Source organism: Tripterygium wilfordii, chromosome 21 (assembly GCF_013401445.1).
Source record: "Tripterygium wilfordii isolate XIE 37 chromosome 21, ASM1340144v1, whole genome shotgun sequence".
NCBI lineage: Eukaryota > Viridiplantae > Streptophyta > Magnoliopsida > Celastrales > Celastraceae > Tripterygium > Tripterygium wilfordii.
In genome coordinates, this window is record NC_052252.1 from 473,200 (window position 1) to 495,550 (window position 22,351).

The 22,351-nt window shown below is 37.1% G+C and overlaps 4 protein-coding genes across 10 annotated transcripts; all 4 read left to right on the forward strand.

The window, feature by feature from the left end:
• Positions 1–1,240: 1,240 nt before the first annotated feature.
• On the forward strand, positions 1,241–5,772 carry LOC119989743 (ribonuclease 1-like). Of its 5 annotated transcripts, XM_038835424.1 has the most exons (4): positions 1,241–2,064; positions 2,146–2,214; positions 2,374–2,584; positions 2,670–3,168. In XM_038835424.1, the coding sequence occupies exons 2-4, from the start codon at positions 2,209–2,211 to the stop codon at positions 2,915–2,917; spliced, it is 465 nt and encodes a 154-aa protein (XP_038691352.1). In that variant the 5' UTR covers positions 1,241–2,064; positions 2,146–2,208; the 3' UTR covers positions 2,918–3,168. The 5 variants fall into 5 exon arrangements, with proteins under 5 accessions (XP_038691352.1, XP_038691355.1, XP_038691351.1 ...); XM_038835427.1 differs by lacking the exons at positions 2,374–2,584; positions 2,670–3,168 and adding an exon at positions 5,441–5,772; XM_038835423.1 differs by having other exon boundaries at positions 1,241–2,214.
• A 4,347-nt stretch (positions 5,773–10,119) lies between these two features.
• Positions 10,120–11,341, forward strand: LOC119989491 (probable long-chain-alcohol O-fatty-acyltransferase 5). The gene has a single exon (XM_038835060.1). It carries the CDS (start codon positions 10,153–10,155, stop codon positions 11,182–11,184), a length of 1,032 nt encoding a protein of 343 aa, XP_038690988.1. The 5' UTR covers positions 10,120–10,152; the 3' UTR covers positions 11,185–11,341.
• A 521-nt stretch (positions 11,342–11,862) lies between these two features.
• Positions 11,863–19,035, forward strand: LOC119988904 (DNA topoisomerase 1 beta-like). Of its 3 annotated transcripts, none has more exons than XM_038834151.1 (16): positions 11,863–11,993; positions 12,713–13,883; positions 14,001–14,195; positions 14,834–14,914; positions 15,189–15,248; positions 15,395–15,489; positions 15,601–15,757; positions 15,822–15,947; positions 16,397–16,477; positions 16,611–16,701; positions 16,801–16,934; positions 17,442–17,510; positions 17,664–17,753; positions 18,039–18,142; positions 18,229–18,397; positions 18,645–19,035. In XM_038834151.1, exons 2-16 carry the CDS (start codon positions 12,765–12,767, stop codon positions 18,711–18,713), a joined length of 2,640 nt encoding a protein of 879 aa, XP_038690079.1. In that variant the 5' UTR covers positions 11,863–11,993; positions 12,713–12,764; the 3' UTR covers positions 18,714–19,035. The 3 variants fall into 3 exon arrangements, with proteins under 3 accessions (XP_038690079.1, XP_038690081.1, XP_038690080.1); XM_038834153.1 differs by having other exon boundaries at positions 11,892–11,993; positions 12,740–13,883; XM_038834152.1 differs by lacking the exon at positions 11,863–11,993 and adding an exon at positions 12,402–12,534.
• Positions 19,036–19,355: 320 nt separating this feature from the next.
• Positions 19,356–21,829, forward strand: LOC119988905 (V-type proton ATPase subunit e1-like). The gene is made up of 3 exons (XM_038834154.1): positions 19,356–19,640; positions 20,906–20,953; positions 21,433–21,829. Exons 1-3 carry the CDS (start codon positions 19,543–19,545, stop codon positions 21,497–21,499), a joined length of 213 nt encoding a protein of 70 aa, XP_038690082.1. The 5' UTR covers positions 19,356–19,542; the 3' UTR covers positions 21,500–21,829.
• Positions 21,830–22,351: the final 522 nt, after the last annotated feature.

Genomic DNA, 22,351 nt, shown 5'->3' on the forward strand with positions numbered 1-22,351 from the left:
TATTCCATCCGTATGGTAACACGTGTCAGTATCTTATTCAAGAAATAATTTTAATAGTATAAATAGTAAAAACATGTTTAAGGGGGTCTGCTGCCCCTTAGTTGTACATGGATCCGTCGTCCGCGGGTAAATTGATGCCCCTTAGTTGTACATGGATCCGTCGTCCGAGGGTAAATTGATGCCTCTTAGTTGTACATGGATCCGTAGTCCGCGGGTAAATTGATGCGACCAACTTTTTTTTAGAAATGCAGGACCTTGTAGAATCTACATCTTTTTCTTAAGGAAAAAAAAAATAAAGATAATATTCTTAATTAGTTCTTAGCAGTACAACTCATGGGAGCACATATCCATGTAACAACAAAGCAAGCTATGATGTTTATCATTCATATTTATCTTGTTTATATTGTCATTTAAAAATGTAAATAACGATTATAATATTCATTTTAAAGAAAAGCCGAACGCATAGGATTCTGTCTTCTGAATTTTTGAATTTCTTTTTTTTTTTTCAAAAAAACTTCTTTCTTTCTTTTCCTGTCTATAAGTGAATTGATGGGCAACCAAACGTGTTTGGCGATGTGTTTTCTGTTTTTCATTAATAAAAATAGAAAACGTTGGGAAAACAAATATACCAAACAAACATTTATCTTCTCTATATCGTTGTAATTTTATTCGGACATCTCCGGCCGAATATTCAAAAATTAGGCAATGATTATGTATAGCACAGGAGGTGAAAATTAGGCATCAATCCAAGCATTAATGGAATTGGTGCTATAAAAGTCCTAGAGTCGGATGAAGCAGTGCAAGGGTTCAGGTTTTTTTTCTTTATTTTTTTTTTCAGAAATGAGTAAGAAATTGTTGGGTAGTTGTATGATGATTTCTGTTCATGCAATTGTGATTTTGATTTTAGGGTTTCAGTCAAGAGCACTAAAACAAGGTCCCTACGACTTCACCATGCTCAGTCTTCGATGGTCTACATCACATTGCACCACTGCTCGGATAAGAATCTGTGACCTGCCAACCAAAGATTATCTCACCATTCATGGATTATGGCCCATGTATGAAATGCTTGGGCGGATTGATTTTGTCCCACCATATAATGACACTGGATGCACCAAGATTGAACCCATGCTAACAAGCAGACTTATTGTGAGTTCATACATCATAACTTTTTTTTTTTTTCAAGTACGCAGCTGAAAACGATAGAATAATACAAATTTGCTCTTTAGAGAACATTTGAAATTGGCCTAAACTCGGACTGTTAGACCCGCTTGCATAGAGGCTTCCCACCTTACTACATAATAAGTTGGGCCAAAACCCATCGACTAGTTACAAGAGTATTACTCCCAGTAGAATCAAACTTAGTAGGTCTGAATCTATATAATTTGGCCATTGAGAGATTTACCACTAGATTAGTGGTTCATTTTAACTTACTTTCTTTCTTTGGTTCATGTGAATTATATCTTTTTAGATGAGGACTATTTGCACCCCTCACTTGACTAAGCACACTCCATTCTAAATAAACCTCAGCCTAAAATATAATATTTATGAGTACACCCCAATTTCAATTTTTTTCTAAATTTACCCGTCTACACCCCATAATTTCAGCCGTTGAATCTTATCAACGGCTGAGATTAAAAAAATAAATAAATAAAAATAAAACCCTAACCTTACAACCCATCCTCCGCCGCCGACAAATTCCTTTCCACCTTCACCTTCCAAAGCCGGCCCCATCCCTCAAGGCCTGCACTTTCCTCCCTAGGTTCTCCACAGAAGATAGGCTGATGGGCATCAACAGAAACCAAAAGAGAAATTCTTTGTATCAACCCATCAAAGGTCTCAAGCATTTGTCAATTTCAACCTGGTGAAGGGCCTCTTTTTTCTGTTCGAAGCTTTGAAACAAAACCATAGTCCTCTTCACCTCTTTTAGCACATAAAACATCTCCTCTAGGACATCTTTGGGTGGTTCTTGCTTAGAGATTTCCTCAAGCTTTGCCTCTTCTTCAGAATTGACAGTCTTGATAACTGACATGGCTGCTTCAACTTCTTCAATGGAGGGTCTTGGAGGTAGTGTTTTGTAGATACCCATAATTTCTTCCACTGTTTCTATAAAAGCCAGTGATGAGTGCCCTTGCTTTGATATTATAGCCACGGCTATGGTGGTTTTGGACCAAAAGGGGAAACTTCGAAGGGAAGAAGGAGAAAGAAGGGATGGAGGTAGGGTCAATGGGGTGTTATTAGATTGAGTGTTTTTTGTGATTTTGGGGTGTCCTTAATTAACTCTGGAGTGCAAATAGTCCCCATCATCTTTTTATGTGCTCCCACTTGTAAATTTATAATTGTAGCTGATGATTCTTTTTTTATATATATGAACAGCGTCAATTACCACAAAAATTGAAAAATAAAATGGGAATAAAATGGCCAGATGCTGTGCACTACAGAAATAAAACATGTAATGAAGAAAACTGGGAATATCAGTGGGACAGGCATGGAAAATGCTTTGACGAACCCGATCAACCCTGGTTTTTTTTCAAGTTTGTTTTGGATCTTGCAGAGAGTGTTGACATCCTTGGTATCCTTTATACAAGTAATTAACCATATATGATTTGGTACTATTTTTTGTTCTTAATTACATTCCTAATTTAATTGATTCTTATTTTGCATTTTTACAGAAGGACTGGTTCCCCATGAAACTCGAAAATATCGTGCACTTGACATTGGAAAAGCTATAACTGAGTCCCTGGGAGTACAAGTTACAGTTTATTGCAACAGAAATTTTCGAGGTTACTCACAATTTTACGAGGTTCGAATATGCTACCATAAGAATGTTACTCTCATGCCATGCCGAATGGATTTTTCCAATTGCTTGAGAGTGCGAGAGAATGTTACAGTGTGGCCTCCTCCTTTGCAAGCAACATGAATTGATGAAAATAACATTTTTCTTCTTTTGTCCTTTTGGCCTCTTGTACATTGTAATAAGCTATCTGTTCTGGGTCACGTTCGAAAGTTTAATAAAACAGAGATTGTTGTCATATGTTTAGCTTATAGAGTGCAGTTTTGAACCATGTTTTCTTTAGATAAGTTGCGGATTGTCAATGTTTATCAGTAAACATCTCTGGTGTGTATTCAGAGATGAACAAAAAAGTTTTGGTTGCGATATGGTGAAGTTGAACAGGCCGCAGTGTTCTAAGAAACAGTAATGAAGATTTTTTTTTGGGGTAGTTTCTCTGGTCCTTTTTTTTTGGCTAAGAAGGCGTGGATAGACAAGATATGATGTTTCACCTTGTATCTTTAGTCTTGCTCTGCTATGACTCTTTTGTTAGGTCTCTCTCTTCTTTGGTTTCTCTGGTTCTTGTCTGCTGACTTTGGGATATAGTTTTTGGAGAAAAAAAGCAAGAAGAAAAGAAAGCACATGAGGCCACGGGCTAAAGAGTTGTCGACTCCTGGCCCAAGATTTGGGCATACTTTTGTCAGGCCTTGAACGTTCAATTAAGGCCGAAGTCCACATCTTAAATGACATTTGCTATGATAGTTATACTGGACTTTTGGTTCAAGACCTGTTCATATGTCGCTTGTTAAAAACACATGAATCGGAAATGAAATGTTGCATTATAAAAATCATATCTATAAATTGTTCGCTATTTACAAATGTAATCTACGAGTTCTCATTTTTTGAGAACATCGCATAATAACTCTATTATGAATTTTATCAAACATTATATCTCGATATATGTAACGAAATAAAAGGACATCATCGGAACTAGTAAACCTTTGATCTTCGATTTGTCTTCGATCACTCAAGGGCCCAAATCATGCTGGACTAGTTTGGCCCAATCAACTGCATAAATGGGTCAGCCTGTTTGCTCCACTTCTAAATTCTAACTTGAGCCATATATTTAAGTCTATTGAGCTAGGGAGACGTGTATTCCAATTTCTATATATTTTATTTACCATTAAAAATATTAAGGGGGGGCAGCTTGGTTGTATACGGATCCTCCACATATTTTTTTTAAAAGAAAAACAAAACAAGCGATAAGGTTCTTAATTAGTTTTTTGTAGTTAGCCCCACTACAACTCGTGGGAGCACATATCTATGTAATCACAAACCTATTCCTACGATGTTTATGAAAAACAAAAACAAAAAAACAAAGCTATTCCTATCATTCATGTTTATCTTGTTTATATTGTCCTTTAGAAATGCTTTTTTCATTTTTTTTACTGTAAATAACGATTATAATATTTTTTTTCCAAAGAAAACTGACTATTCTCACTTGGTAGTTCCAGCCAGCCAGCCACTACAAGTCTACAAGTCACGGGAATCGAATTGATCATGCTCAACAAGAGGTGAAGTTTTTGAGAAGTCAGAAAAAACTAAGAAAAATAAAATACTAATATAATACATTCTAGGCATCAACCCAAGCATTATTGGAATTGGTGCTATAAAAGTCCTAAAGTTGGGAGAAGCAGTGCAAGGGTTCAGGTTTTTTTTTTTTTTTTTTTCCCGAGAAATGAGTAAGCAATTGTTGGGTAGTTGTATGATGATTTCTGTTAATGCAATTGTGATTTTGATTTTAGGGTTTCAGTCAAGAGCACTAAAACAAGGTCCCTACGACTTCACCATGCTCAGTCTTCGATGGTCTACATCACATTGCACGACTGGACGGATAAGAAACTGTGACCTGCCAACCAAAGATAATTTCACCATTCATGGATTATGGCCCATGTATGAAACGCCTGAGCGGATTGATTTTGTCCCACCATATAATGACACTGGATGCACCGAGATTGAACCCATGCCAACAGACAGACTTACTGTGAGTTCTTACATCATCAGTTTTTCTTTTTTTTCAAATACGTAGCAGAAAACGATCCAGGCTGTCAGACCCGCTTGCATAGAAGTTTCACACCTTACAACATAGTAAGTTGAGCCCAAACCCATCGATTGGTTACAGGAGTATTACTCCCAATAGAATCGAACTTAGTAATTCTGAATCTGTGTAATTTGGGCATAGAGAGATTTACCACTAGATTAGTGGTTCATTTTAACTTTCTTTCTTTCGTTCATGAGAATTATATCTTTTTATGTGCTCCCACTTGTAAATTTATAATTGTAGCTGATGATTCTTTTTTATATACATGAAAACAGCGTCAATTACCACAAAAATTGAAAAATAAAATGGGAATAAAATGGCCAGATGCTGTGCACTACAGAAATAAAACATGTAATGAAGAAAACTGGGGATATCAGTGGGACAGGCATGGAAAATGCTTTGACGAACCCGATCAACCCTGGTTTTTTTTCAAGTTTGTTTTGGATCTTGCAGAGAGTGTTGACATCCTTGGTATCCTTTATACAAGTAATTAACCATATATGATTTGGTACTATTTTTTGTTCTTAATTACATTCCTAATTTAATTGCATTCGTATTTTGCATGTTTACAGATGGACTGGTTCCCCATGAAACTCGAAAATATCGTGCATTTGACATTGGAAAAGCTATAACTGATTCCCTGGGAGTACAGGTTACAGTTTATTGTAACAGAAATTTTGAAGGATATTCACAATTTTACGAGGTTCGATTATGCTACCATAAGAATGCTACTCTGATGTCATGCCGAATGGATTTTTCCAATTGCTTGGGAGTACGAGAGAATGTTACAGTGTGGCCTCCTCCTTTGGAAGCAAGATGAATTGATGAAAATAACAATTTTCTTCTTTTGTCCTTTTGGCCTCTTGTACGTTGTAATAATCTCTCTGTTCTGGGTCGCATTCCAAACCCAGCAACTACACAATCGAAAGTTTAATAAAGATGTTTCTTAACAAAAATTGTTGACATATGTTTGGCTTATAGTTTTGAACCATGTTTTCTTTAGGTAAGTTGCAGAGTATCAATGTTTGTCAATACAAGCAATTAATTTTACAGACCCCCAATTTGTCCCTTACTCCGTCAATGTGACCAGTCGAACTTGGTTACTTGAACAACAGTTGGTTGATTCATACCCACCAAGAAAAAACAACCAAAAATGAATCCCCACTAGGCTTGCTTCAGTATTGTAACCATTTGGTGGTGATGAAATTCTTTCTGTACTTTTACCTGGACTCGACGCAGGGGATTCATTTGAAACAGATGGCAATGACAGCTCCAAAACATTGTGTTCTCTAAGCACTGGATTCCGAGCCTCGGCTGGCGGCGTGGTTGAGCAAGACTCTTTCACACCATATTCTCAGTGTAAACAGAGCTTTTTTCACTATACTCAAACGCCACCAAGACTCTTTAACACCATATTCCATCATCCTCCTAAATCTGCCAAATCACAACGAGAGTAATTTCTCTGGACCAGGAGGCCCTGATAGAAGGTGAAATTGCTCACTGTTCACATCAAGACAGTATAGTACTCTTATTCTCAGAGCCTAAGCGGTGACTATACTTCCAATGAACAGCTCTATCCACAAAAATCATTTCACTTCCAACAAAAACTGGGTGAGGCACTTCAATGGTTCTCCAATAGGCATCACCAGACCCAACAATGTAAATATTACACATGGACTCAACTAAGCGATTCTCAAAATCTATCCGAGGATAGAACAATTTGATATGAGCCTAAACTTGGACCGTCAGTGCTCATGAGTTGGGTCAAAACTCAGCGCGTATTCGTAAGAGTATTGCTCTCAGTGATAATCAAACTTAAAACTTTCCGAGTTCATACAGTTTGGCTAAGTGATTGTAGAATCATTCACTGAATCATAAGCAGACCCAGAAGCGCAAGTGCTTCCTTTTGATAACCCAGAAAGTGGAGGCAACTTGACATACTCTCCAGTTATTGGGTTACACGCAATAGAAGGGTCAAACTCAACACAAACTGACAAGCGTAGCAATCCATTGCAAGAACCCACAAAGTCGTGGTCTTGAGAATGCCCATCAAAATTGGTTCGCAACTTGAGAATACTTTGATTGTATGAAACAGAGTTGTCAAGTGGGGAGTCAAATTCAATCAAAAATTGAGGTCAGCTGGGACATTGTAGTTCTCAACAAGGATGCTTGTGAATTGTGATGTGGGTGCTGCGAAAGGTGGACTTTTGGAAGTGAATTTGATCATTTGCTGACATACTTGCACCGAGAGAAGGATTTGAAGGAGAGCCTTGTGAGGATGCGGAATACGACGTCGTCCGAGAGTCTTGAGAAGTGAAATCAGTCTTTAGTATAGACAATGGGGTTTTGCTTACTTGGTCTTTTTTGATGCAGAGAATTTGCCATCTGAGTACGTAAAATAGTACTCTTTTTCTTATGTCATTCTACTATTGCACATATTTGTTATCTTATAATCATCATTTACATGATAGCCTAGTCGTGAATCTATGTGGGGTCAAATCGTTTGCACTCGTCCACAGTTGGATTCTCACAGCAAACAATATTCTTGTCATAACATGTTGGGTTTTGAGCTAACTTACCCTGTTGTCATGTGAAAACTTCTATGCACGCAGACCTGACGGTCTGAGTTTATGCTCATATCGAATGTCTAAAAAACAAACTTGTTTAGTGTCGTTCTCGCATACCCAAAAACGTATTTGTTATCTTATACATATTAACTCATTAATTGATTCTTCAATTCTAATTGTTAAGATATACTTTACATATGTAGTCATAACACTGTTGTTTCCATTATTAATGTTCCCTTGTATGGAACAAGACAGGAGCCGAAACTTGACCTAATTAGAAAAAAAATGTAACTCCATCTTCTTCTTTTTTATTTATTTGTTGATTGCTGCAGTTTGCTTTGTTAAGGGAACTAACAGATTTCTTTTATGGAAATGATATGTTAATTTCCTGATCACAAGTTACAATAAACCCTACAACTTAACTTTGTCAAAAACCCTAATTTTGATAGAACCCAAGAAGATTTTCTTTACTCTTCACTTAATTAGGCCCATATTTGTACATAACTACTAGTTCTTCAATTGATTTTACCACAATGGCAGATCCTCAATGTGCCTCAAGCATTCGTCACCTTCTATGGCTGACTGTTTTAGCATTACTACTTATAGCCATATTTGCCATACTACTTGCTCTCTTTTACAACAAAGACCCTTCTCTAAACCTCCAAATCAACTCGGTCGCCGTCTCCTCCTTCAACATCGTCGTCGTCGAGGATTCTCACGTGACCGGCACGTGGAAATTAGGGTTCCTAATCAATCATAAACCCACCTTAATCTTCCCAATCAAACTATACTACGAGTCCTTCAATGTCTCAATCTTCTATGGCAACCAAACACTCCTTGCATGGACAAGTTTAGGTTCTTTTGATGATGTACAAGAGGTCTTTGTGAGAGTTGATAGTAATACGGTGCCGTATTATTTTAGTGGTGTGGATGATGAGGTGGGTTTAGTACAAAGAATCATGGAGGATTTGAGAGAGGATGGAATTGTGGGATTTAATGTTAGAGTCAAAATTAGGGTTCATGTCCGTACGAGGAATTTTTTTGTAAAACATAAGGTTGACTGTTGGTTGTGTTTTGGGACTTGAAGGTAGGGTTTTTGGCTAGTGATCCGAGTAGTGGGATTTTGAGAGGAGGCTCAAGGAAGTGCTTGCATTGATTTTTCTTTTGTTTTTGGGAATTTTAGATGGTTATGGTTGATTAATGTATATAATGTTATAATTATTAGAATTGTTTTATACATTTCAATTGAAATTGAAGTTGTTTTCATAATGTGGTTATAGTACATTTTGTTTTCTATCATCCAATAAGAATATTTGGTTAGAACTAACATATTCCATTTTTAAAATTTGCTTAATTTTTTTCTCATCATTAGATGTGAATTGTAAACTCTAGAAAATTACGAAGCCTTCAAATCCGTACTCAAGATGAGCATTTGATACGTCCAAGTTGACACAGACTTGAGATTTTTTTTAACGGAGAATGACACCATACAAGTTTGTCATTTGGACATTCGATATGAGTTTCAACTCGGATCGTCAAGCCAGTGAACATAGAAGAATCGAGCACAGAATCTCATGAGTCCGTAGGACCAGCAAATAGAGAGGAAGCAAAAATACATGAAGAGTCGAAGCACGTCATCAAGGTATGGACTATAGCAAACTTCTCTTTGCTATTGTTTTTACATATCTGCAAAACTTCCAAGTGGTCTATTCGACTTCTTCTCCATCCTACCCTTGAATCTCTCTTCTTTCCTCATATTTGTGCTCTCTCTTTTGATCAAGGCCCCTAATCACTACCTCAACTCCAAAACTCTTCCATTTCATCCCCATAGTTTGTCTCTCCATAAGAATCAAACACCAAGAACACCTAAAAACTAACACAAGGAATGGAATGGATGAGAAGACCATAAAAGAATTCTCAATTGTGTTTGATTTTGTAAAGACAAATTTGGCATTCTAACTCTAAAGGTCATGCATATATTGTATGAGTTTGGCAGTGTGTTGCAACTGTATTCAGTTGCAACACACCTCACAGCACCACAGTTTTTTGTGACATGCCAAACAGCTTTTGCGTTCCAACTCACCTCACAGCATCACAACTTTTTACCTCACAGCACTTCACCACACCTCACAGCACTCCCAAACGCTTACAATATATGTTGAATTGTCCTACGTAATCAAATTAAGTCAATTATTTTATTTTAGATTAATGTACAATGTAAACCTTAAGTGATTTTATATTAATATTATTAGTCATCTAATATAACCGTAATTTAGATACGCCAAACGCACCTCACGGCACCGCACCGTAGTTTTAAAAGTGATGTGTCAAACAGCTTTTTACGTTCCAACTCACCTCACAACATCACAGTTTAATGACTCACAGCATCACATCATATCTCACAGCACCTCACAGCATTCCCAAACAAACCCATTGTAGACTTGTAGTTAGTCAAAGGTTGTGTCTTGTACCATGTGTTCAATATCTTAGCATTTCAATGAATTGAAAATTTGTGAATTCGGTCAACAATGATGGCCTATAAAATTTAATGGGTATTCATTATTTTAACAAATAAAAATCCAGAAATTGGGTTAATGGACAAAGATGCAATGATTTGACAATGTCAACGCTATAATGGACCATATATATAGAGAAAAGTTTTCTAACTTTACTAACAAATATATCATAAGCTCATAAGACATTGTGAAAGCCAGAAAATGGAAGGAGAAATCAAGAACTTGATCAAGGTATGGCTTATGGTATTAGCATCACTATTGTATTGCCGTTTCATATCCACCAAGCTTTCAAAGGGCAAGCTAAGGCTCTTCTCTCTCCTCCCAATTTTCTCTCTCTTCACAATTCTCCCTCTCCAACTCTCCTCTGTTATGCCCACTGGAATCACTGCCATGTCCATTACATGGTTATGCAATTTCAAGCTCCTTCTCTTTGCATTTGATCAAGGCCCACTAATTCCATCTAATGATAAAGACCCACCTTTGCCACTTCTTCAATTCATAGCCATAGCTTGTCTTCCTGTTAAAATTAGGCAAAATCAGAAACACCCATCTCACCAAAACCACAAATTGCCTATCAATTGGCCTGCCAAAGTTGTTTTATTTGCTGTTTTGATTGGTATGTTGAATGCCTATGTTACCCAATTGCACCCAAAACTGGTTTTGATTGTGTATTGTGTGGTGTTGTATTTTCTTGTGGATGTGATTTTTGGTGTGTGCAATGGTTTGATGATGTTGTTGGGGATGGAGCTAGAACCACCGTCCGATGAGCCTTATTGTTCAACATCATTGCAAGATTTCTGGGGGAGGAGGTGGAACCTCGTGGTAACAAATACTCTGCGCCGCACTGTATATAAACCAGTGAGGGTATTCTCGGAATATTGGGTTGGTAAACAGTGGGCCCCGCTGCCGGCGGTGTTGGCGTCTTTTTTGGTCTCCGGTCTGATGCACGAGCTCATATTCTACCATATCATACGTGCGGCTCCCACGTGGGAGGTCACTTGGTATTTTGTGTTGCATGGGTTGTGTTTGGTTGTGGAATTTGGTGTGAAGAAGTTGGTGGCGGGCCGGTGGCGGTTACATTGGGCCGTGTCTGGGCCATTAACGGTTGGGTTCGTGGCGGTGACCGCTGCGTGGCTGTTCTTTCCTCCGATGACCAGGACCGGAGCCGATGTTAGAGCCATTGAGGAGACTAAAATGCTATTCAATTTTGTGAAGGAGAGACTACAAGTATGAAGGAACGTGTTAGGGTTTTAGCTTGAGTTTTGAATTCTTGGCTTTCTAAGGTCAATATAAGTTTAGGTTGTATTTTCACCATGTTTCACCATAAACAAGAATGTGAATCCTTTTTAGGATGATAATTTGAGATACAAAACAAATAATTATCTTTTTACTCCCCAGATAATTATCTTTGCTTTTTATAAACCCTAAATCCTAAATTTTTTTTTTTTAATAAAGAACGACATCATATCAATTTATCATTTGGACATTCGATACGTGCTTAAACCAAGTTGGAGTTTTCCATCTGAAGACAAGGTAAGTTGAGTCAAAGCCTAGTGCGTGGTTACAATGGTATTATTCACAACGGGAATTGAATTTAAGACTTTGAATCCATACAATTTAACCCCACAGAGATTCACAACTAGATTACCACCCAAATATTTATATTGTCACACTCTCTTTAGAAAAATAACTGTTTTTAGCCTAAAATACATCACTTGACAAAATAAATCCATGTTAGTGTGGGTAAAAAAAGTGATTTGTATATACTAGTTTTAAACCCATGCAACAAAATGATCAAAAGAAAAGGTCGTCTGTTTATGATGAGTGAATTGGGCCTAACGCCCATTCAAAGACTTGGATGTCCAAAACGATGAAGAGACCTAGGCCCAAATCAGTTTCTTTAAGGGCACAATCAAGGCCCCTTTGTCTATCTCCTTCATCTCCAACACACCAGAGGCAAAGAAAGGGCTACACGACACAGAGAGGAAATGCAAGCAGAGTCACGATCTGTCCCTTCACCTCTTCGATCCTATTCGGTTCAGGTAGCTGCAGCCTTCGTTTCTCTGTTGTTCCCACAAATTTCTGCATCCATACCTCAATTTTTTTGAGCTGTTGAACATTTCATTCCTCTTATCTTCTCTATCTCTCATTTCTCAATTGCTTTTCCGTGCAATCAATTCGTTCAATTAGATTTTTGCATTGCGTTAGTGAAATTTGGTCAATTTAAGCTATTTTTCAGCAATTGGAATTGAATTTCGTCCGTTTAGCTTGGAAAACTCTCAAAGAAGAACCATAATTTTTTGTGTGAAATGGATTCGGCTATATAGTTTCTTAGAAAGACCCAAAATTGGGTTTCAAATATTCTGTTCGCATAGCAGGAGCTTCAAATTTTGTAGTTTAGGGGAGCACGAGTTTGGAATCCTGCTGCTTTTTTTTTCCTTGGTAGGATTAGTTATTTGCTTCTCGCTAAAGCTGTAGCTCCACTATTTTCGTGCTGTGTATTAAAGGAGCATTCAATGCCTGCCCTGCCTTAGTTTAATCAGAGCCAAGACTTATTTATCCAATGCCTGCATGAATTGATAGATACAATATTTGAACATCTAGACACTCCGATTGCTCCATTTTAATGATTTAATATGGTTTTCTCACGTAGTTTTTTTTTTTCCCCCGATTTTGAAACTGCCTTTTTTTTGGTTTATAGAATTTTGAAGTGTAATACTTGTTTGTTGTTGGTTTCAAAAATGAATTTTGTTCTTATCAGATATTTATGTGACACATGCCAACACAGTGTATAGTTGGGTGGTAAACTGGTAATGGCTGTCGAAGCATCTTCTAAGCGGGTAATTGATGATTTTGACGACGAAGATGATGAGCCATTGGTTTTTAGAAGGTCAAGCAGTAGTTCAACCTCTAAGAAGAATCAGTTAAATCCAGAAATTAAGAAATCATCAAGCACTAATGGAAAAACCTCCAATCCCCAAAGGAGCAAGGCGACGCCACAATCTGCCAAGGCATCACCACCATCCAGATCTCCTTTAGCAAGCCCGAAACCTTCAACATCATCTGCCAAGGCATCACCTGTCAAGTCACCTCCTATGGTGCGTTCAAAAGTTTTAGCTTCATTAGATGACCAGTCAAAACATTCATTGAATAACAATGCATCTAGTGCTGCTGTTAAAGAGGATGTTAAACGAGAACCCAATTCAAATAGTGATAGTGAGGATTCTGAAGATGATAAACCTCTTAGTGCTAGACTTAAGGGAAACTCCAACAATACTATCAAGGGGCTAGGTGTGTCTCCTCATGTAAAAAATTTGTCAGAAGATTCAGATGATGAAGTTCCTTTATCATCAAAATTTTATATGAAATCAAGTGCAGGGACCTCGGGTAGCAAGCTTGATGATTATGAAGAAAAGAAACCTTCGACTTCTAGATTTCAGCAGAATGGTTCTGCCTCGAAGGATAAGCAGCAAAAATCAGCGGCAATATCGAGCAAGCGACCTGTAGATAAAATGAATTCGTCGGACCAGTCTTCAGCTAAGAAGGCCAAGTTATTAGATATGACTACACCAGTGAAAATTAAGCAAGTAACAGTCAAAGCAGAAGGGAAGAGAGAGGATGATGACCACATTCCCATTTCCCAGAGAATAAAGAAGACGGTCTCCTCAGATAATAAATCGTCGTCCACAATTAAAAAAGTGACGAAAGTTGTTTCTTCTTCATCGAAAAAGATTACAAAGAATTCTACGAAAGTAATGAAAAATTCTAAATATTCGAAATCAACAAAAGTGTCTCCTAGTTCTGGTGATGGGCAGAAAAAATGGATGACTTTGGTTCACAGTGGAGTTATTTTTCCACCTCCATACAAGCCTCATGGGATTAAGATGCTCTTCAAGGGGCAGCCTGTGGATTTAACTCCTGCACAAGAAGAGGTAAGTGTTTCTGTGTCTGTGCGCTTGTATGAGTGTGGTGCCTGCTCATGTTGTTCTGCTTTATAAATGCTTATGTGTATGATTCGCGTACTTCATTCTAGTATTTTCTATCTGTAGGTTGCGACCATGTATGCAGTGATGAGAGAGACTGATTACTATACAAAACCCAAATTCCAAGAGAATTTTTGGACTGATTGGCGCAAAATACTGGGGAAAAACCATGTCATTCAGAATCTAAAGGACTGTGATTTCACGCCAATATATGAATGGCATCTGACGGAGAAGGAGAAGAAGAAGCAAATGAGTTCAGAAGTAAGTTTTTTTACCTCGATACTAGTTCCTGATGTTATATAGAGTTCATAGGTAACCTGCTGAGTTACTTGGAATCAAGAAACCCGAGCTTCTATGTTATTGTTTCCTTTTAAGGTTTTATTTGCTTTCAATGGGTTTCCATGCTCCATTACTCCCTCTTTGTTCGTGGTTGTTCTAATAAGTTCAGTTGTGCCAGTGAGGAAAAAGTGTTCTTACAATGTCAATTAATGACCCACCAACAACAGTAATCTGTTTCCATTTGACGAAGAAAACCTTCTGATTTGTTATTCTTGTTCTGTCGAATTGTAGGATAATTGTTTATTTTAGGGGGTGTCCTCTCGTGGTCTCAATTTGTCAATGCCATTAATTGCTGAGGTCTAGGACTTTCATTTGCTTCTTTGCTAACATTAATTGCTTGGAGTGTTTTATGTTTCATTCTGTACGTTTAGATTCTGTAAATTGATCATTTCATTTTATATATACCCCCCTGCAACACACTACCCTTTTTAGACGTGTTTTCATGTCTTTGCTTTTGAATTGGAAATGTTATATCAGCATCTGTTAATTTAAAACTAATTAAGTTCATGCTATATTTTTCTGTTTGATAATTACTGATATAGAAGTTTTTGTTTTTTTAGGAGAAGAAGGCTCTGAAAGAAGAGAAACTGAAACAAGAGGAAAAATATATGTGGGCTATTGTTGATGGAGTCAAAGAAAAGGTAATGTATATAACTGTTTGGAGTTTGGACTTGCTACTTCATTGATATGTTTTTATCTTACTTATTCCTTTCTCTTGCTATTTATTTGTAAGCAGAACAAGAATTGATGCATTTATGTAAGCTTTGTCGTCCAACTTGCATGCAGTATTTATGAGCTGCTAATCAATAACAGCTATTGCTTGTGAATGCACATTTATGCTTTGGAGCACATGCATACCTTGATGCCTTTTAATTACTTCCATAGTTGCAATGGTGATTCTGATTTCAATTTTAGGTTGGTAATTTCAGAGTTGAACCACCGGGACTCTTTCGAGGCCGTGGAGAGCACCCAAAGGTTATTTACCCCTTTTTTGTTTTACAGCTGAAAATTTAGATTTGCCATTAAGAATATGATACTGTAAATGTATTTCAGTTTGATGCTTGTGATTTTTCTCATTTATTCTTGCCAAAATTTTGTTGTTGATTATTCACAATTAACAGATGGGAAAGCTGAAAAGACGCATTCGTCCAAGTGACATTACTATAAACATTGGAAAAGATGTGCCAATTCCAGAATGTCCTATTCCTGGTGAAAGGTTATGTCTCATGCTTCTTGTATTCTTTCAATGTAAGTAGGGCAAAGAAAGGCCCATTAACCTTCCTTCTATGTTGGGTCAATCTTAATTTGAGATGTTATGCATGGGCAGATGGAAAGAAGTGAAGCATGATAACACTGTCACGTGGTTAGCTTTCTGGAATGATCCAATCAATCCAAAAGAGTTTAAATATGTGTTCTTGGCTGCTAGCAGTTCCTTGAAGGGACAAAGTGATAAGGAGAAATATGAGAAAGCAAGAAAGCTGAAGGTAGTTTGCATGTTTCTGATTTTTCCAGTTTGTTTTGCAGTAACTAATGGTATTTTGAGAGCAGGACTACATAGAGAATATCAGAGCAGCATACACAAAGGATTTTACCAGTAAAGATGTTACAAGGCGGCAGATTGCAGTTGCTACTTATCTTATTGATAAACTAGCTCTTAGGGCTGGTAATGAGAAGGTATAATTATTTGTATTAATGATGATCCTGTGTAATATATGGTTGTGTTGAGGTAAGTTTATTTCTAATGAACTGGAACCCATCTTCCGTTTGAACACATGCTACTGGGTAGGTGTTGTTTTTATTGTAATTCTCTTAGGACTCTTAAGATGTCAACTCGAGAGTTATTTCCAAACTGTCAATTGGGCAATCCTAAATATGGTTGCATTTAACAATCTCTGTTTTCCCTAAGAACTTATGCTGTCAAGTGTTCTGAATGTTTCATTTGTCTTGAAACATATAAGAGCAGTAATAGAACAGATTTCTTTTGAAGGATAAGATTATGGGAAAAAAATCATGCAATCTTGATGTATGATATTAAAATATGCTTTTCATTCTTTTATATTTTGGAGCAGTGTCATGCAACAGTGTTGTGCACGTGTCTTCATTTGCCGGTTGGCTTTTTGCAGGATGACGATGAAGCAGATACTGTTGGTTGCTGTACATTGAAAGTAGGAAATGTCGAGTGCGTCGAAAAAAATAAGTTGAAGGTATGATGGCTTGGTGATTGTGCAAGTCATCTATATTTGGGGGGGAAAAGGGAAAAAAGATTTCAAAGCATTCCTAGTCGCATTTTCTATTCTAACTAGAGTGGTAACAAATGTGTGGTGTTTAATCTTTCAGTTCGACTTCCTTGGTAAAGATTCTATTCAATATGTTAACACTGTTGAGGTTGAGCTTCCTGTGTACAAGGCAATTAAGGAGTTTCAATCTAGTGAGTAATTGCTACTTATGTTAGGATACATCTTTTGTTGTTATTTTTTCTTTTTCAATGAATGAGTTATGACAATGAGCTAGTTTTCCTCAATTCCAGGAAAACGTGAAAATGATGATCTGTTTGACAAGCTGGATACAGCTAAACTGAATACGCATCTGAAGGATCTTATGCCCGGCCTTACAGCGAAAGTCTTCCGTACGTACAATGCTTCAATTACATTGGATAGTATGGTAAGTTGCGAGGTCCGCTATGGTTTTGAATCTTTTGATTCACGATTTTTATCATGGTGCACCCATAGCATGGTCAAAGGGGAAGGATCCTGGATATAATTTTCTATAGAATTTGTATGATTGGTATAGAATAATGACTCCTATACTACAGAACCTGATTTGCAAGATTAATTGTTTGAACATTCCCTCTGGTGAAGCAATACTGCTATAGCATAAAAAATGTCTGTAACTTTGTTGTATGATGACTTTCTAACTTTGATGAATAATGTTCGGCATGAACAAATGAGGTAGAAGTCTTCATAGCAGAGACTATAAACAGCAATTAGACTGAAGCTAAAACTGAAGTTTTAGTTTTATCTTTCATACCCTAGTTATGGATGATATTGAGATTTACCACTGTACTCATGTTTTGTTTCTTATATCATTGTGCCTTTTATTTCCAATTGCTGGTTGACTTATTCATTGTTCTGGTTTCTGTTTTTCGATTTTGTTTGGTTTTCATGACAGCTGAGTCGGGATACAAAAGATGGTGATGTTGCAGAAAAAGTTGTCGTTTATCAGCATGCAAACAAGGAGGTAAAAGGACAGTTTCCCGAGACATAAAAGAAAAAGAAATTCCTCTATTTCCTTTTTCGTTTACTTTTTTCCCCTCTTTTGGAGCTAAAGCTGTTATATGGCTATTTATGCAGTTCTTGCTAGCTTCAACAGTTTTGGTTGTTCTCACTGCAGGTTGCAATTATTTGTAATCATCAACGCACTGTTTCAAAATCTCATAGTGGACAGATTTTGAGGTTGACAGAAAAAATAGAAGAGCTTAAGGTAATGGCTTTTTCTGGAATTCCACAAAATCTTAGGTTTCTTATGTTGGATCAGAATGGTTTCCTTGTGGGGGCAATTTAGTGTTCATTTGATACGTTGAGAAGTTTCCGGGCAACCTTCTTCCTTTGTAGCATTCTTTCCCTCTTCTCTTCTTATGCACGCATGTTGTTCAACATAGCTTTGAGTTGCCTTTTCACTGCTTAATTTGGAATTTTATGGATGCGTTCATAGAGCTTGTTATGTTTGAGTTCATGCTTGTAGCTAACCACTGTCATTTACTTGTAGGATAATCTAAAAGAGCTGACAATTGATCTGGACCGTGCTAAAAGGGGGAAGCCCCCGCTGAAGGATGCTGAGGGAAAGCAAAAGAGAAACTTGGCCCCAGAAGCGTAATATAACTTCTGCCCTCCTATCTACCCAGTTTTTGGATGCCCTAGATCTCTTGGGTTGATGCACTCTTATTTTGAATATGCAGCATAGAGAGGAAGATTGCTCAAACCAATGCAAAGATTGAGAAAATGGAACGGGATATGCAGACCAAGGAAGATCTGAAAACTGTGGCCCTGGGCACATCGAAAATCAATTACCTTGACCCGAGGATTACAATTGCATGGTGCAAGCGGCATGAAGTTCCCATTGAGAAGGTCAGCAGCTTCTTCTTTGTCTTTTTTCTCCCTTATTCCTTTATTTTTTGGGTTAATTATTACAGGTAAAGCCAGTAAGATGATTCAAATGAGGATCATTTACGGATTGTACTGAACTTTATAATCATCTCTGCTGGAAAAGTTATCTTCTTTCGTTTTGTTTTGATTGTTTGGTAGGTTGGCTGATGTTTTTCCTTTGTTTTTTGTTTTTGAAACTTCTGTATCTAAACTTGTACCTTTGTTGCAGATATTCAACAAGTCTCTTCTCGCCAAGTTTGCATGGGCAATGGATGTGGATCCGCAATTCAGATTCTGATATTGCCGTACCCTGTTTTTCTGGAAGCGAAAGAAAAATGCAGGGGTAAACCTACTCCCTCCTCCCTGCTCCTCTTCCTTCACCTTTCCATTCCGATAACCATTGTTCCCATTTTTAAAATATTTCAGCGGAAAAACCATGTTGTATGTTCATCTAATCTAATTGTGAGGAAATTTATCCCCTTTTTTCTCTTTTTGCATTTCCCATACCATAGACTGTTCAATAATCAAGAAGTTGCAACATGAGTGTTTATTTTTCGAACTGTGGAACATCTCATACTAACATTCAAGATATCAAGAATTTACATTGCAAATTGTTCATATATTGTTATTATCTTCTTTTATGTATCATCTGGTTTTCCATCTTGATTCAGTTTGTGGAATTGTTAACCCTAGTCCTGTGACGGATGATAACACGGTCAATCGAACTTTCGATGACGATTATTTATATTATACCCATAATCAAATCTTCTACGAAAATAGGCAAAAGTTGGGTCAATATTGGCTTCGCCATACAGGGCCCATATATTCATTCACGAGTATCAGCCCAAACCTGCAAACCTGCAGAATTTGGGCCACAAATAATATCGGGCCTTTATCAGCCCAAATATGGTCCCCCGTTCAACATCATCGTGGAGACTGGAGAGACGTATGCGAAGGGCTACAGATATTCATATATAAGAATCATAAGATCACTAAAATTTCTGTTCTTTTTCTGCATCACGAATTTATGATGTTTAGATAATTCAATTTCAAGTTCTTCCTAGTCGAAGTTCAAATTCCAGATTTTCGTTGCATAATTCTATCGACGGGATCAATCGGCGATCGGCATGGGATTTTTGGTGACAACCCTAATTTTCGTGGTGGTTGGGATCGTTGCGTCCCTTTGTACCAGAATCTGCTGCAACAGAGGCCCCTCTGCTAATTTGTACGCTTCTTTGCTTTGATTATTCGCTTTGTGATTAATATGTTATTTATGTGTTTGTTATGTGGACCGTGTGTAGTTAAAGAGCTTTGACAATCTACAGCTCCTTTTGGAGTGGTTATCATTTTCAAGGTGATTTAGTTGCACAAAAAGGTCGCATCTTGTCCTTCAGTTTAGCAAATTCATTTAGGTTTCTTTGAAATAATTGCTCAAAGTTTCTTGGTGTATGTATGTTTTCCTTTGCGAATTTGTTGTTTTGAATGGGGTCATGTTGAATGCTGCTTTTATTAGTAGGAAGAAAGGTGTTAGTTGTGGATTCGTTTCCCTGAGTTTGATTTCATGGTAGCGGGAAACATACGTATGTATTTATGTCATTACAAATTCAACCTAGGAAGAGGGAGTAGGTAGTTTTGGTAATTAGTTATTGAAATGGAGATGACATTCTGCAATCTGCATTGATGAAAGAATCGACAACCATGGTGGTAATTGATGGCAAGATACGAAAGGCATGGTGCCAGGTGTTTGTAGCGTAAGGAAAGTGATACAATGGGGTATCTGTGAATTCTTTAACGTATATAACCATACCCCAACTATGCATGAAAGTTATTTCCACTCATTTGAACATATGACACCTGGGTTGTGGTGAAGCAACTCGAAACCTAGCGAGAAATGAGAAATATCTGCTTGCTTATATCGTTCTTTACTATCTCCAAGTTGATGGAAATGGGGATGTATATCAATTTTCAAAATTTTCTGTTGACAAGCATGAATTTTAAGTGCGTAACTAACAATATTAACTTATTTTACTTGGTGTAAGGAAGCGTATGTAGCACGGGTTCAATCATGAATCTGGTCCTTTTTTTATAGTTAAAAACTGAGGGAAGAATGTGAGATATGCCAACTTTCCTTGTGATCCCCAACTTCACAATGGGCTGAGTGTTGCAGAATTTTATGTGTGTGTGTGTGTTTTTTTTTTTTTTTTAACTTTGGGGAGATGAAGTGATGTTTTAACAGATTGGAGGTAAACTACTACTATGTGCTTCTTTTCATAGATAGCTTGTTTCAAAATATCCTGGTTAAGGTGCTTCTTCTGCCCATTACGCGTCATGAAGGACTGGCTCTATATTTGATGATAGTGGGACTTATGTTAATGGGATGTTAAGACTGTGGAATGCTTGATTTTTCTGGCATATGATTGATTTTCTTTTGCTTTTTATTATTTGCATCTTGCCTGTCATGTAATCATTTATTTTATTTTTGTTTCACAGGTTGCACCTTACATTGGTTATAACGGCAACCGTGTGCTGTTGGATGATGTAAGTTCTTGGATTTGTATTTCTTCTTGGTAGTCATTTGGTGTTTGGCACATCTTAAGGTCGTCTATTATGCATTGTATAAAACAGTTCGTAATAATCAAGCATTTTAATTAGATACATTCTCATGCATTCAAGTTGTCCTTCGAATACGTATTATATGAAGGGACACAAATAATTCAAGAAATTTGCATGATCAAGATGATGCGGCACGACATCTAGTTCTCAATTTGTATTAATTACTTTCCTTCTTTAAAAAAATAAAGAGTGAATGCTTTTCAAAATCTGTACTTAGGTACATGGTGAATGACCTGTGTTTTTCAACCCCATGCAATGAGAAAAATGACAGTGATTCTACAAAGCTGATTTTAGATTTTTATGCGCTATGTACATCATTTATATCGGAACTTTTGGATCTTTGTTTGTTTTACTCGTTTACCTAGTTGTTTCTTAAAGTACTGTATCCATTTTCTACTTTGCAGGTGGGCGATTGTGTACGTTGCTCAAATGAAACCACTTATAGTGCCTATTTTGAGTGAAGGAGAGTAATTCTTTTTACAAGTTCTGAAGTTCTGAGTACTTTTATTGGTGTACTTCAAATATGAAATTGCAAATCGGCCACTGGAGAATATTGATTTTTAGGGCTTGTGGATCCATCAGCTTCTTCTCTGTTGGGTGCGTGTAATTTTGGAGCAGTGAACTCTCAACTTTGAATTTGTTAATTGATAGCAGTATGTAACTTGGATGAAATAATTGTTGGAAAATGAGTGTTATTTCTTTTTCATTTCATATACCAGATCAGAATACTACATTCTCTGAATTCTGTTCTGTTGGAATAAACTTTGAACGGCAAGTTCACACATTGTTCATTTGTTCCTATTTTGGCTTCTGATGTCCTTCAGACCTTTTATTGACTTGAGCTCTTTAGGCTGAGGGTTTGCGATAGTTGGAGAATGGATAGTTAATGAGATTTTTTCTATGAAAACCTCTTGAACCGTATCTTCCTTATTCACCGTGAACCCTCGTCCCAAACTTTAGTGTTATCACTCTTAATAGATCGTTCATTTCCCCAATCACAGTGAACCTCCTCCTAAGCTTTATAAGGTGAAGCATAGTGTATGAAACAAATGAACATGTTTTATGAGGTGAAGCATAGTGTATGAAACAATTGAGCATTTTATGTTGGTCCATCTTGCATTTAACAATCACATAAGCGATTAATTAGAATTTTAAATTTTAAGTTAACGACTTGAAATGTTTGAACATTTTGTGGCGTAAACGAAACACGGATAATCTTTGGATGATGAATATTAACTCTCGTTAGACAAATACATATCATAATTCATAACTAGTAGATATTATTCATAAGGAGGGGTTGCTCCTCTTGAATATGATTTGGAG

Bases quoted from the DNA above. Each gene is read 5' to 3' on its own strand.
- LOC119989491 (XM_038835060.1), top strand. From the start codon at position 10,153: ATGGAAGGAGAAATCAAGAACTTGATCAAGGTATGGCTTATGGTATTA.
- LOC119989743 (XM_038835423.1), top strand. The intron at 2,585-2,669 runs GTAATTAACCAT...GCATTTTTACAG, and splicing joins CCTTGGTATCCTTTATACAA to AAGGACTGGTTCCCCATGAA.
- LOC119988904 (XM_038834151.1), top strand. From the start codon at position 12,765: ATGGCTGTCGAAGCATCTTCTAAGCGGGTAATTGATGATTTTGACGAC. The intron at 16,478-16,610 runs GTATGATGGCTT...TTAATCTTTCAG, and splicing joins TCGAAAAAAATAAGTTGAAG to TTCGACTTCCTTGGTAAAGA. The intron at 16,702-16,800 runs GTGAGTAATTGC...CCTCAATTCCAG, and splicing joins AATTAAGGAGTTTCAATCTA to GAAAACGTGAAAATGATGAT.
- LOC119988905 (XM_038834154.1), top strand. From the start codon at position 19,543: ATGGGATTTTTGGTGACAACCCTAATTTTCGTGGTGGTTGGGATCGTT. The intron at 19,641-20,905 runs GTACGCTTCTTT...TTTGTTTCACAG, and splicing joins AGAGGCCCCTCTGCTAATTT to GTTGCACCTTACATTGGTTA. The intron at 20,954-21,432 runs GTAAGTTCTTGG...TCTACTTTGCAG, and splicing joins ACCGTGTGCTGTTGGATGAT to GTGGGCGATTGTGTACGTTG.